The sequence below is a fragment of the Schistocerca piceifrons genome, chromosome 3 (assembly GCF_021461385.2).
Source record: "Schistocerca piceifrons isolate TAMUIC-IGC-003096 chromosome 3, iqSchPice1.1, whole genome shotgun sequence".
NCBI classification, from domain to species: Eukaryota; Metazoa; Arthropoda; class Insecta; order Orthoptera; family Acrididae; genus Schistocerca; species Schistocerca piceifrons.
Window position 1 is genome coordinate 289,001,042 of NC_060140.1, and position 13,408 is coordinate 289,014,449.

Sequence of the window (13,408 nt, forward strand, 5' to 3'; positions counted from 1 at the left end):
AAATTCCAGCCCCCAAAAAAGTTTTGACTGTGTAATCATGAATAGATCCAGGGAATTTCTAGTGTTCAAGATAAAGCTCTCCCTATTGATACGGCTCACCTGGGCAAACCACACAGTCTGCAATTACTTAAGGTACTTGATCAACTTCCTGATGTTCATACCAGCAAATTAGGAGTCCTGAATAAATAAAGAGTACCAAATTCAGCTTACTCATCAAATTCCTGTCTGTCAAGCTCCCTATGACTTGTCTCTTCCTAAAATGAATGAACTATATAAGATCATGTTTGGCTAATGGGGCAATTAGACTGTCAGGTTCACAATATGTGTCATCTATTTTTCTAGTACCAGAACCCAACAGTGCTGGTTATCAGCTGGTGGTAGCTTACAGGGCCCAGAACCAAAAGATGGTATTAGAATTAGTACCCTTGCCTGATCTCCATAACTGTTGGAGCTCAACATTTTACTATTTTCGATCTTAACCAAGCCTATCATCAGATCCGAGTGGGCAAAGAGCCAAAGCTCCTTACTGTATTTTGTGTTTGGCTATAACTGTGTCTCTTTTGGTTTGGCCATGAGGGTGGTTGTTAAGTTTGTTGGCTTCTGTGTTACGTGAACTTAAGTTCAAATGCACTTACAGTTATTTAGATGATGTTGTTATGTAGAGTATAACATTTTCTGATCACCTTGATCATCTTGGGCATGTTCTGCACTGTTTATGGGAAGCCAGCTTAACCCTCAAACCTTCCATGTTTAATTTGGACCATCATAAGATTTTCTTTTTGGGACACACAGTCTTGGCTGATGGACATGGTGAAACTTTTTTTAGGAAATTCGCCCACAAGTTTGCCTAATTGGGTGCGCCTTTAAATCTGTTACATCAAGAGGGAAAAAATTTCAGTGCACTGACACCCAGCAATTCACTTTTGATGGTTTGAAAATGGCCTTATGTAGCGCTCCTGTCCAAGCTATTCCTGATTTCAAGTGTGGGTTTATTCTCCAGACTGTTAGATGTCATTATATAATAAACACTATGTTACTCCAAGACTACGACAGTGAATGGAAGCTGGTAGTCTATGCTTTGAGGGCCTTTTCATCTGCCAAAATTAAGTATTCAGTATATGAGCTGCAGGCCTTAGCCGTCTTGTTTGGACTTATTCAAATTCTGTCTCAAGCACAAACAGTTCCAGCTAGAAACAGATAACCAGGCTTTGAACTTGGTATCGGCCAGGTCCTGAAAAACAAGCAGAATTGCCCATTGGGCAGCTAGGATTTCTGCCTTTTGTTTCCAAGCTAGGCATATTTGAGTTGCCAACAACCAAATCATGTATGCCCTTAGTTTTATGTTTCAGTGTGAGCCAGAAATAACTGAGATCCTGCAAGTCAGCCAGGAATCCATCTGTGTGTCTCCTGCCCTAAGGGAGTTGTTGTTGTTGTGGTCTTCAGTCCTGAGACTGGTTTGATGCAGCTCTCCATGCTACTCTATCCTGTGCAAGCGTCTTCATCTCCCAGTACCTACTTCAATCTACATCCTTCTGAATCTGCTTAGTGTATTCATCTCTTGGTCTCTCTCTACGATTTTTACCCTCCACGCTGCCCTCCAATACTAAATTGGTGATCCCTTGATGCCTCAGAACATGTCCTACCAACCGATCCCATCTTCTGGTCAAGTTGTGCCACAAACTTCTCTTCTCCCCAATCCTAATCAATACTTCCTCATTAGTTATGTGATCTACCCATCTAATCTTCGGCATTCTTCTGTAGCACCACATTTCGAAAGCTTCTATTCTCTTCTTGTCCAAACTATTTATCGTCCATGTTTCACTTCCATACATGGCTACACTCGATACATATACTTTCAGAAATGACTTCCTAACACTTAAATCTATACTCGATGTTAACAAATTTCTCACCGAGCGAGGTGGCGCAGTGGTTAGCACACTCGACTCGCATTCGGGAGGACGACGGTTCAATCCCGCGTCCGGCCATCCTGATTTAGGTTTTCCGTGATTTCCCTAAATCGCTCCAGGTAAATGCCGGGATGGTTCCTTTGAAAGGGCACAGCCGACTTCCTTCCCTGTCCTTCCCTAATCCGATGAGACCGATGACCTCACTGTTTGGTCTCTTACCCCAAACAACCCAACCCAACAAATTTCTCTTCTTCAGAAAAGCTTTCCTTGCCATTGCCAGTCTACATTTGATATCCTCTCTACTTCGACCATCATCAGTTAAATAGCAAAACTCAAAGTGTGTCATTTCCTAATCTAATTCGCTTAGCATCACCCGACTTAATTCGACTACATTCCATTATCCTCGTTTTGCTTTTGTTGATGTTCATCTTTTATCCTCCTCTCAAGACACTGTCCATTCCATTCAACTGCTCTTCCAAGTCCTTCTCTGTCTCTGACAGAATTACAATGTCATTGGCGAACCTCAGTGTTTTTATTTCTTCTCCATGGATTTTAATACCTACTTCAAATTTTTCTTTTGTTTCCTTTACTGTTTGCTCAATATACAGATTGAATAATATCGGGGAGAGGCTACAACCCTGTCTCACTCCTTTCCCAACCACTGCTTCACTTTTATGCCCCTCGACTCTTATAACTGCCATCTGGTTTCTGTACAAATTGTAAATAGCCTTTCGCTCCCTGTATTTTACCCCTGCCACCTTTAGAATTTAAAAGAGAGTATTCCAGTCAACATTGTCAAAATCTTTCTCTAAGTCTACAAATGCTAGAAACGTAGGTTTGCCTTTCCTTAATCTTTCTTCTAAGATAAGTCTTAAGGTCAGTATTGCCTCACGTGTTCCAACATTTCTACGGAATCCAAACTGATCTTCCCCGAGCACCGCTTCTTTGGGATTGGAATTATTATATTCTTCTTGAAGTTTGAGGGTATTTCGCCTGTTTCATACATCTTGCTCACCAGATGGTAGAGTTTTGTCAGGACTGGCTCTCCCAAGGCTGTCAGTAGTTCCAATGGAATGTTGTCTACTCCGGGAGCCTTGTTTTGACTCAGGTCTTTCAGTGCTCTGTCAAACTCTTCACGCAGTATCTTATCTCCCATTTCATCTTCATCTACATCCTCTTCCATTTCCATAATATTGTCCTCAAGCACATCGCCCTTGTATAGACGCTCTATATACTCCTTCCACCTTTCTGCTTTCCCTTCTTTGCTTAGAACTGGGTTTTCATCTGAGCTCTTGATATTCATACAAGTCGTTCTCTTATCTCCAAAGGTCTCTTTAATTTTCCTGTAGGCAGTATCTATCTTACCCCTAGTGAGACAAGCCTCTACATCCTTACATTTGTCCTCTAGTCATCGCTGCTTAGCCATTTTGCACTTCCTATCAATCTCATTTTTGAGACGTTTGTATTCCTTTTTACCTGCTTCATTTACTGCATTTTTATATTTTCTCCTTTCATCAATTAAATTCAATATTTCTTCTGTTACCCAAGGATTTCTACTAGCCCTCGTCTTTTTACCTACTTGATCCTCTGCTGCCTTCACTACTTCATCCCTCAAAGCTACCCATTCTTCTTCTACTGTATTTCTTTCCCCCATTCCTGTCAATTGCTCCCTTATGCTCTCCCTGAAACTCTGTACAACCTCTGGTTCTTTCAGTTTATCCAGGACCCATCTCCTTAAATTCCCACCTTTTTGCCGTTTCTTCAGTTTTAATCTACAGGTAATAACCAATAGATTGTGGTCAGAGTCCACATCTGCCCCTGGAAATGTCTTACAATTTAAAACCTGGTTCCTAAATCTCTGTCTTACCATTATATAATCTATCTGATACCTTTTAGTATCTCCAGGGTTCTTCCATGTATACAACCTTCTTTCATGATTCTTAAACCAAGTGTTAGCTATGATTATGTTGTGCTCTGTGCAAAATTCTGCCAGGCGGCTTCCTCTTTCATTTCTTATCCCCAATCCATATTCACTGACTATGTTTCCTTCTCTCCCTTTTCCTACACTCAAATTCCAGTCACCCATGACTATTAAATTTTCGTCTCCCTTCACTATCTGAATAATTTCTTTTATTTCATCATACATTTCTTCAATTTCTTCGTTATCTGCAGAGCTAGTTGGCATATAAACTTGTACTACTGTAGTAGGTGTGGGCTTCGTATCTATCTTGGCCACAATAATGCGTTCACTATGCTGTTTGTAGTAGCTTACCCGCATTCCTATTTTCCTATTCATTATTAAACCTACTCCTGCATTACCCCTATTTGATTTTGTGTTTATAATCCTGTAGTCACCTGACCAGAAGTCTTGTTCCTCCTGCCACTGAACTTCACTAATTCCCACTATATCTAACTTCAACCTATCCATTTCTCTTTTTAAATTTTCTAACCTACCTGCCCGATTAAGGGATCTGATATTCCACGCTCCGATCCGTAGAACGCCAGTTTTCTTTCTCCTGATAACGACATCCTCCTGAGTAGTCCCCGCCCGGAGATCCGAATGGGGGACTATTTTACCTCCGGAATATTTTACCCAAGAGGACGCCATCATCATTTAATCATACAGTAAAGCTGCATGCCCTCAGGAAAAATTACAGCTGTAGTTTCCCCTTGCTTTCAGCTGTTCGCAGTACCAGCTCAGCAAGGCCGTTTTGGTTATTGTTACAAGGCCAGATCAGTCAATCATCCAGACTGTTGCCCTTGCAACTACTGAAAAGGCTGCTGCCCCTCTTCAGGAACCACACGTTTGTCTGGCCTCTCAACAGATACCCCTCCGTTGTGGTTGCATCTACGGTACGGCTATCTGTATCGCTGAGGCACGCAAGCCTCCCCACCAATGGCAAGGTCCAAGGTTCATGGGGGGGAGGCCCTAAGGGAGACACCATCCATATTCAGTGACTTCAAGCAAAAACAGGGGCAAGATGCTTAGTTAAGCAACATATAATGGCAACTCAAAAAAAGGTCAACAGGTTTCATGGTGCTTTATAAACAAAAGTCTTTTGGGTTACTGTATCTGCTATGATGGCAAATAGAAGATTTGTCTTCCTAAAGAGCTAATTCTAGTTGGATTAAATATTTTTGCCAATCCCTGTGTGGGGGGCATTTGTGGACTAACAAAACCATCATGAAAATAAAGGAGCATCGAACATGGGAGAGTCTGAACTTGGATGTAACAAAATAGTTAGGCAATCTCGGATTGTAGTATGCCCAAGTCTAATTCTAGTGTTTGCCAGAGCTTCTTGATTTCAGCTGACTGGAGAAGCCCATGGATACAGTTTTTGTTGATTATTTGGTGTCTCTCCTCTGTACTGAAAATGGCACACACACATACACACACACACACACACACACACACACACACACACACACACACATTTCATTTGGCTACTTTTGAGCAAATCTGTGACAGCCAATGTCACTGTCCAGCATATGGCAAAGATATTTTCTGTTTTTCGTGCATCCAAGATCCTAATAAACAATATGCAACAACGTTTTGCTCCAGGAAATTTAAGAAATTTTGTTCCAGTACTGTGGTTTCTCACATCATGACTACAAACTATTACCTGTAACCATCATTTGCAGAATGAGTCCACAGTAAATTGATATCAGACTTTTCATGCCCAGTCTCAGGCGTAATAGGATCTTTCCATCTGTACTAGGCAGTGCGTAAAACTCATAGGAAAACACATGTCAGGTTGATGTTTACGTATCCAGTTAACTCAACTATATCTAATCTATGATCAATAAATGACTTCCTTCCAGAGGAAATTAATAGCAAAGTCACAAAACAGAATTCTGCAAGCTGCAAACAACAACATTCGCCACAAATGCCAGAGGGAGGTTGCAAGGTATAACAAGGGAGGCCCCAATTCACTAAAAGTTAGCGATGTAGTTATTTAAAAAAAACTTTTGGGTACAAAGTAAGGCTAGCCAGAAGATTTCAGCCAAGATGCTTCCTTGCATTATTAGTCCACATGATTTCATCAGGATTATATCCCCAATCAGCTTTCCTTTCCAAGACAGAGCCCCTTAGTGTCGGCTTAAGGCTGGTTCAAATAACCAGGATAGTGAGCCACACATTCCTTAATTTAGTGGATCCCACTCCTGCTCCCTGCGCCTTTTTAAAGTGAGGGGAGAATTCAGCCATAATGCATTCATATCAATTTCAGGTGCTGTTTGAATATGTTTCTGATTTCATTTCCTTGTGACAACCTTCCTGGCATCTCACTAGGGGCAGCTCCACAGCTTGAAGGGATTTTAACAGCAGGTGCAGCTCTCTGTGGTGTCTTGTCTGGCTGTCTGTTCTGCATGTTATGTGGGCTCACTCACTTAGGATTAAGGCATGGTTGCCACATTGCGGTTGGCTGTTTACCATGAAGAGTGTACCAGTGCCATCTGAAGAATTGTAGCTTCCCTTTGTCTTCACAGATGCAGGTTGCATCTTCTGAGTTGGCCATTTCCCATTTGCAGTGTCTTGGTTGAAGGATGTGGGCCTTCCAGCATTCCTTGTGCCTCAGGGATCTGGCACAGAAATATGAGGTGATAGAGTTATTTTTAAGATAGTTATAAAGGGGGGGTCACATTTTGGCCAAGTATAGTTCCATTATTACTTGATTAAGTACCAATATTGTTTCTTTAAAATCTGTATATGTGCCTTATTTTGAACATTCAGGGCTTCAGACTTAAATAGTTTTTAAATTTAAATAACTGACGTGGTGATTCCTTAGAATTATTTCAGCATTTCATTCTGAATCATCAGGTGTTCAAATTCTTCAAAATATTTGTATGTTCAACTGTCTGTTTTCTTCTGTGGGAAAGCACCCACATGCATATCTGCTATATAATTCTAATGTGTATCCCTTGTATGTTTTAGAATCTGAGCTGAATGAAGCGACAGTTTGATGAATAGTTTGAGTTCATGTTGGTAGCCCCATCTTGGTAAATGCACTAAATTTCAGATCCCTTTTAACTGTGCTGTGAATCTGTTAATCAGAGCATTTGTTTTTACTTTGTGGTGATTTGAGTATTTTAAATTTTTCTTGTACCAGTACCTTGATACTGTTTGTTGTGTTGGTGAATTTAAAAGATTATTTGAATAAAAAACCTAAAATATTTTTCTATAAATTTCAACAGCAGTTATTCTAACACTTGTATTAAAAGCTCCTTGCAATTGTCTTTCAAAACTGTAAGCAAATGCCTCTGATTTTGACTCTTTAGTAGATGGTCTTTTTAATGTATATTTTCTTAAATGTTTCTGGTGTTAAAGTATCATACAAAAGATTTTTTTTTTTTCTAAGCTGCTGCTAATAATTTTGAGTGCCTCTGGGGCACAGTTGAGAAATCATATACACTAAAAATTAAAAGTAAAATAATAATAATAATAATAATAATAATAAAGAGTGTGAAATGTCTGAGTCTTGTACGCCCAGCTACCATTCCCAGACCCACGCTTCCTACCATTTCAATGGTAACAGGGCACAGTTCTGAGAGTGTGTGGTGTTGTTATAAATAAATGAAAATTTTTGTCTGTAAGTTGTCAGGTGTCACCCAAAACAGTCAATCCCATTTAAAAGTAAATGAGTAACATCCATGTCAAGTGGGCCCTTGTTGTTTGACTTGTGGAATAACTGCAACACTTCACTGTCCGCCACTCCAACCATACTGTCTCTCCCCCTCCCCACCCCAGCCTCCTCCTTACCCCCACACAGTCGCCACTCCCATCATGCACTGGTGCTGCTGTTCACCGTGTGGTTTCAGCTCTCTGAGACTGCAGACGTGTGTGCAAGTTGCGTTTACGTGAGTGTGTGTGTGTGTGTGTGTGTGTGTGTGTGTGTGTGTGTGTGTGTGTGTGTGTGTGTGTCTACTGCTGACAAAGGCCTTAATGGCCAAAAGCTTTAATTGTGTGAACCTTTTTGTTGTGCCTATCGCAACTCAGCATGTCCGCTATATGCTGAGTAGCAACTTTCCTTCTCTGGTATTGTTACATTCCATCCTGGATTTTCCATTGTTTGAATTATTTAACTTCTGGACATGAGAATATGTGCAACAGAACAAATGAAATTTGTGAACGTTAATTCTTAATTGCTTTTAAGTGACTTCAGTAGATAAAATTAATGAACACTCTTTCTGAACTGTACTGGGTTCGTCAAGAGGGTATATCTTCATCAAAATTGGTTGTTGTTGGATATGGTGAATCTAATTAGGGACTGTTGTCAATGAACTGTTGCAGTGTAATTAAATCCAATGAATTACTAAAGGACTGTGCTGAGTGTGAACAGTTATAATTCCACGTACATGTGAACCATTTATATTGTGCCACAACTTAATACTTTGCCACTGTAATTGTCCATTATGGGCTGAAGATTTGTGCTAAATTGTTTTGTACAGCCTAAAAACTTGTTATGGTAATTAATAACTGATCTTTTAAGGCAATAAAATGTACATGTTCATGTCATCTAAAATATGTTGTCATGTGCAGCAATGAACAGACAAAATCCCACATGCAATTAGATTTTCATCATTACAGTCCTTTTATACCGTGCAGGAGATTCTCCAAATAGTTTAGAACCTTTTATTCTATTGTGTAATTCATTTGTATACTACCACAAATCTTACATCTCTGGGATTTTAATATCCTTTTCTTATTAAACTGCAGAATTCACAGTCTTGCTCACCTTTTTTTTGTTTGCTGGAATAGCAAGTTTTGGCAGTATGGCCATTGTAAACTCTATGAGAAGATGTACAGTGATCTCATTTAATCTTTTCCAAATATTCAAAAACATTTTTATCAGCATTTTGTGAATTAATAGTCTTTGTCAATGAACAAGTGGTTTTGGTTCACAGGATCTCATGAAACCTGAACCACTTCAGCTACAATCAAGATTACTACCAATATAACAATGGAAAATACAGGATGGAATAGTGACAATGTTATGAAAATGATAGATTGCAGATAGGCAAACTGCTAAAGAAGTAAGCTTTTGGCCAAAAAGCCTTCTCCTAGATTAGACAAAAAAACACACACACATTTACACAGTTCTAACTCTCACACAAGTGACGACTGTCTCCTGCAGCCGGGTCTTTTGTTGTGTTTGTTTGTAACTCAGTAGTTCCACTATATTGTGAGATGCCATCTATCCTTTAAATAATATTGTCAAAAAGGCAAATATAGGTAATTTGAGATGTTTTATCATGTGTGGATGTTTCTACTAGGACTTTACAACTTTAATGTGATGAACCACGTATCAATTTCTGGTGTTACACTATGTGATCGAAAGTATCTGGACAGCCCCAAAAACAAATGTTTTTCATGTTAGGTGCACTGTGCTGCCACCTACTACCAGGTACTCCATATCAGTGACCTCAGTAGTCTGTAGACATCGTGAGAGAGCAGAAGGGGGTGCTCCGCATAACTCACGGACTTCGAACGTGGTCAGGTGATTGGGTGTCACTTGTGTCATATGTCTATATGCAAGATTTCCACAAACCTAAACATCCCTAGGTCCACTGTTTCTGATGTGATAGTGAAATGGATGTGTGAGTGGACACATACAACACAAAAACCTACAGGCCAGCCCCGTCTGTTGACTGACAGAGACCGCCGACAGTTTAAGAGGGTCGTTATGTGTAATAGACAGACATCTATCCACACTATCATACGGGAATTTCAAAATGCATCAGGATCCACTGCAAGTACTATGACTGTTGGGCGGGATGTGAGAAAACTTGGATTTCATGGTCGAGCAGCTACTCATAAGCCATACATCACACCGGTAAAAGCCAAACGATGGCTTACTTGGTGTAAGGAATGTAAACATTGGACGATCGAACAGTGGAAAAATGTAGTGTGGAGTGACAAATCACTGTACACAATGTGGCGATCTGATGGCAGGGTGTGGGTATGGTGAATGCCCAGTAAACATCATCTACCAGCGTGTGTAGTGCCAACAGTAAAATTCGGAGGTGGTGGTGTTATGGTTCATCGTGTTTTTCATGGAGGGGGGCCTGCAGCCCTTGTTTTGCATGGCACTCTCACAGCAGAGGCCTACATTGATGTTTTAAGCACATTCTTGCTTCTCACTGTTGAAGAGCAATTTGCAGATGGCGATTGCATCTTTCATCTTGATTGAGCACCTGTTCATAATGCACGGCCTATGGCAGAGTGTTTACATGACAATAACATCACTGTAATGGACTGGCCTGCACAGAGTCCTGACCTGTATCCTATAAAACACCTTCGGGATGTTTTGGAACACCAACTTCGTACCAGGCCCCACCAACCAACATCGATACCTCTCCTCAGTGCAGCACTCTGTGAAGAATGGGCTGCCATTCCCCAAGAAACTTTCCAGGATCTGACTGAACATATGCTTGCAAGAATGGAAGTTATCATAAAGACTAAGGGTGGGCCAACACCATAGTGAATTCCAGTATTACCAATGAAGGGCGCCACAAACTTGTAAGTCATTTTCAGCCAGGTGTCTGGATACTTTTGATCTCTATGCATATTTCTTAACAGATATATCAAGTTCTGAAACATGTAATGGTTCAATGCTAAACTACAGCACTTAAGTCATTCCTGATATACTTTCAGTTGTACAGAGGTGGCTACTTTCAAAACACACTGCTATCAAAAATTCTCACTCTGTGTCTTGTTAGGAAGTACTACAGTCTGTGACAATTGTATAAAAGTTTTCATACCATATGTTGCAGACATCCTTCCTGCAGTCCACTTTTATGACTGGCTATTTAGAATGTCACAACAAATCTTCGTGACATCTTTGTCTGCCAGCTGATGACAAACTGCCTGGGGCAGCAGTCTGTTAATAATACACCAAAACTGACATTGTTTGTATCTCTTGAGCTTTGCAAACCACATGCATTTGTTTTGTGTGTTCTGAGGATAAATATCTTTAAGCCAAATATATTTACAATGGTGCAAGAACTAAAAGAAGTGTCTTGTAATGGGATTTATGATAAAACATTAAAAAATTAGTGGGATAAAGACAATGTTGGGTACATAATTTTCAGTGCAAGTCAACTTCCACTTGTGAAGCAAAGTGAATACGTTCAGATTTGTGGTACCATGAATTAATCACAATCTTTAAAACGCATTTGTAAAATTTCAAAATTTAAGGTCTTGATGACTTAAGCAAGAGCAAAGTTTAGGGTGCTTTATTTTTTGAGAGAGAGCAAGCAGTGAGTTAACGTAACTTGTATTACTGGGAAACTTTTGTCACGATGGCACACAACACAGTACTTTGGGGAAATGCAGGATTTCCTTAATGACTAATTTTCAAGTCAGTGGGCTGGTTGAGCTGGAGCCATTGTGCAACTTTCTCATTTGATGGATGCAACACTTCACCTCTGATGACTTATCAAAGATAGCATTTTTACACAAACTCTGCAGACTATATTTGAAAGGCTTGGGACAAGTAACTACAACAAACTTCAAGACAGTGAAGTCACTATGCTGTATGTGGTATGGCAGAAACTGAATGTAGCTGGGACATATATTCAATTACCAATGGAATTCAAAATGAATCTTAAAAACTACAAGGTACAATCTCCATGTACAGTATTAGCAAAGTAATTACATGAGAACCATTCTGTGATCATTTTATGTCCAACTGCAAACTTTTAAAGTGTCATTGTTCACTCTGAATGTACTTTCCTAAAACTAGGCGAATAATATTGTATTTTATTGAGTGAATAGATTACAATTATATGTTCATGGTTCTGTGAGAAGTAATGTATCACTATTTAATTTTAGGAAATGGTTACCAAATAGTACACAAGAAAAATATATGCATCTAAATCAGACATTTTAAAAAGATTTTAATTGAAATGTTATATAACAACAGGACATACGGATGTTTAGGTCATGTTTAGTATTAAAGATGTCATCACAAAATAATTGAATATCAGTAATACAAAATTTTTGCTCTTTGTCAAGTACACAACAACAGCAGTTAATGGTGAAGTAATTTGTAATGGTATACTTAATCATTTACAAGTATTTTTTAGTACTTTCTGTAAGTGAGAGATTAGTGTCTATAGATTACAGAGGGTTTCAGTTTTTGCTATTTGTGTTTATTATTTTTATAAAAACAGGTGATAGCTTTTTAATACAGGCTTTGAATACATAAATAACAAAGCTGACAACTCGCAAAAACGCATGTTATCTCTATTGCAGATCTAATATAATGGGTCTTTTAGATGTGAAGGAAGTTTTCCAACACTGAATGAAATTGTTATTATCTTTAAATTAATTACAAAGACTTACAACATGAAGTCCTTATATATTTAAAACTCACCTTTATAAAATCTTCATTTGTATATAGATATCTATCTATTGGTGAAAGACCTCCTTCTACATCCCACAAGTAAATGAGTCCCAGTGATGCAGTTGCTGACAACATTCCTGAAAGAACATTAACACACAATTTATTGGCACTGAATCCACAGGAATTACAGTACAAATGACTTGCTGCAGACATAGAAATGATATTACTGTTTCTCTCCTGTGAAATTCTAAAGCAGTGTTGAGAAAAGATCATTTTACTGAATACAAGTAATTTTACAATATTCATTCTAAGACAACTTAAAAATCAGTCACATCATTACTAGAAATTTTTGCAATAATCTGACACCAGAAAAAATTTCAAAAAATGAAATTTTTATTTCTGTGGGAAAGTGATTTCATCATGCCTTACAAGCAATGTAATTTGTGTATGAGAATTTAATGTTGTTATATCTCCCCATAGTGCTACCTATTAAGTAATCATTTTATTATGAAGATTCCTAAAAATAAAAAAATATATGCCATTCTGGATCGGTTTTTTCCTTTTGTGGAGACTGAGCTCTCTAGGAATGCTCCATTAAGTCCATTGTTCCAACCTACCTTGCCAGATATCACATGGTGTGAGGAAAACAGCAGCAGCAAGGACATCCCCTTGTCCCCCCAGCTCACACAGAAAGGAAAAAAAATATCGTTTAGTCAGGTGCTTTTCTTTCAAGACAATGATTTAAAAATTGGTATTAGGCAGGTTTTTAACTGGGAAATTTTTATGGCTGCTTACAAGTGTCATTTGTCTTCCAAAATATTAAAAATACTCCATACCCCGCCCCCCCCCCCCCAGGTCTAGGTAGACACCCCCGCCCCCCTAGGTCTAGACATCCCCCCCCCCCCCCCCCCTTTACAAACTATCGTATGGGTGCCCTTGAGCAGCCGTACAACATAATGGGTGGATCTACTATCAAAGTTCGATTTGTATACTACATTGGAATGTGCACTGAAGTGAGCTGTCTTGAGAGGCAAACGTCTGAGTTGGAGTCCCTGCCCAATCCACAAGTTTTATCTGCCAAGAACATTAATTTTATTCAAAACTTCCATCCTGCCAAATACAACTACGTACTGTGTATATTGCAACTACTTTGAT

General features: G+C 39.2%; 1 protein-coding gene across 1 annotated transcript in view; it reads right to left on the reverse strand.

Annotated features, from left to right (window-relative positions):
• Nucleotides 1-13,408, reverse strand: part of LOC124788594 (26S proteasome non-ATPase regulatory subunit 2-like) — a 205,575-nt gene that overhangs the window by 85,610 nt on the left and 106,557 nt on the right. The window contains exon 11 of the mRNA XM_047255864.1: nucleotides 12,284-12,390. Coding sequence (XP_047111820.1) covers nucleotides 12,284-12,390 — 107 coding nt within the window. The remainder of the gene's footprint in view (nucleotides 1-12,283; nucleotides 12,391-13,408) is intronic.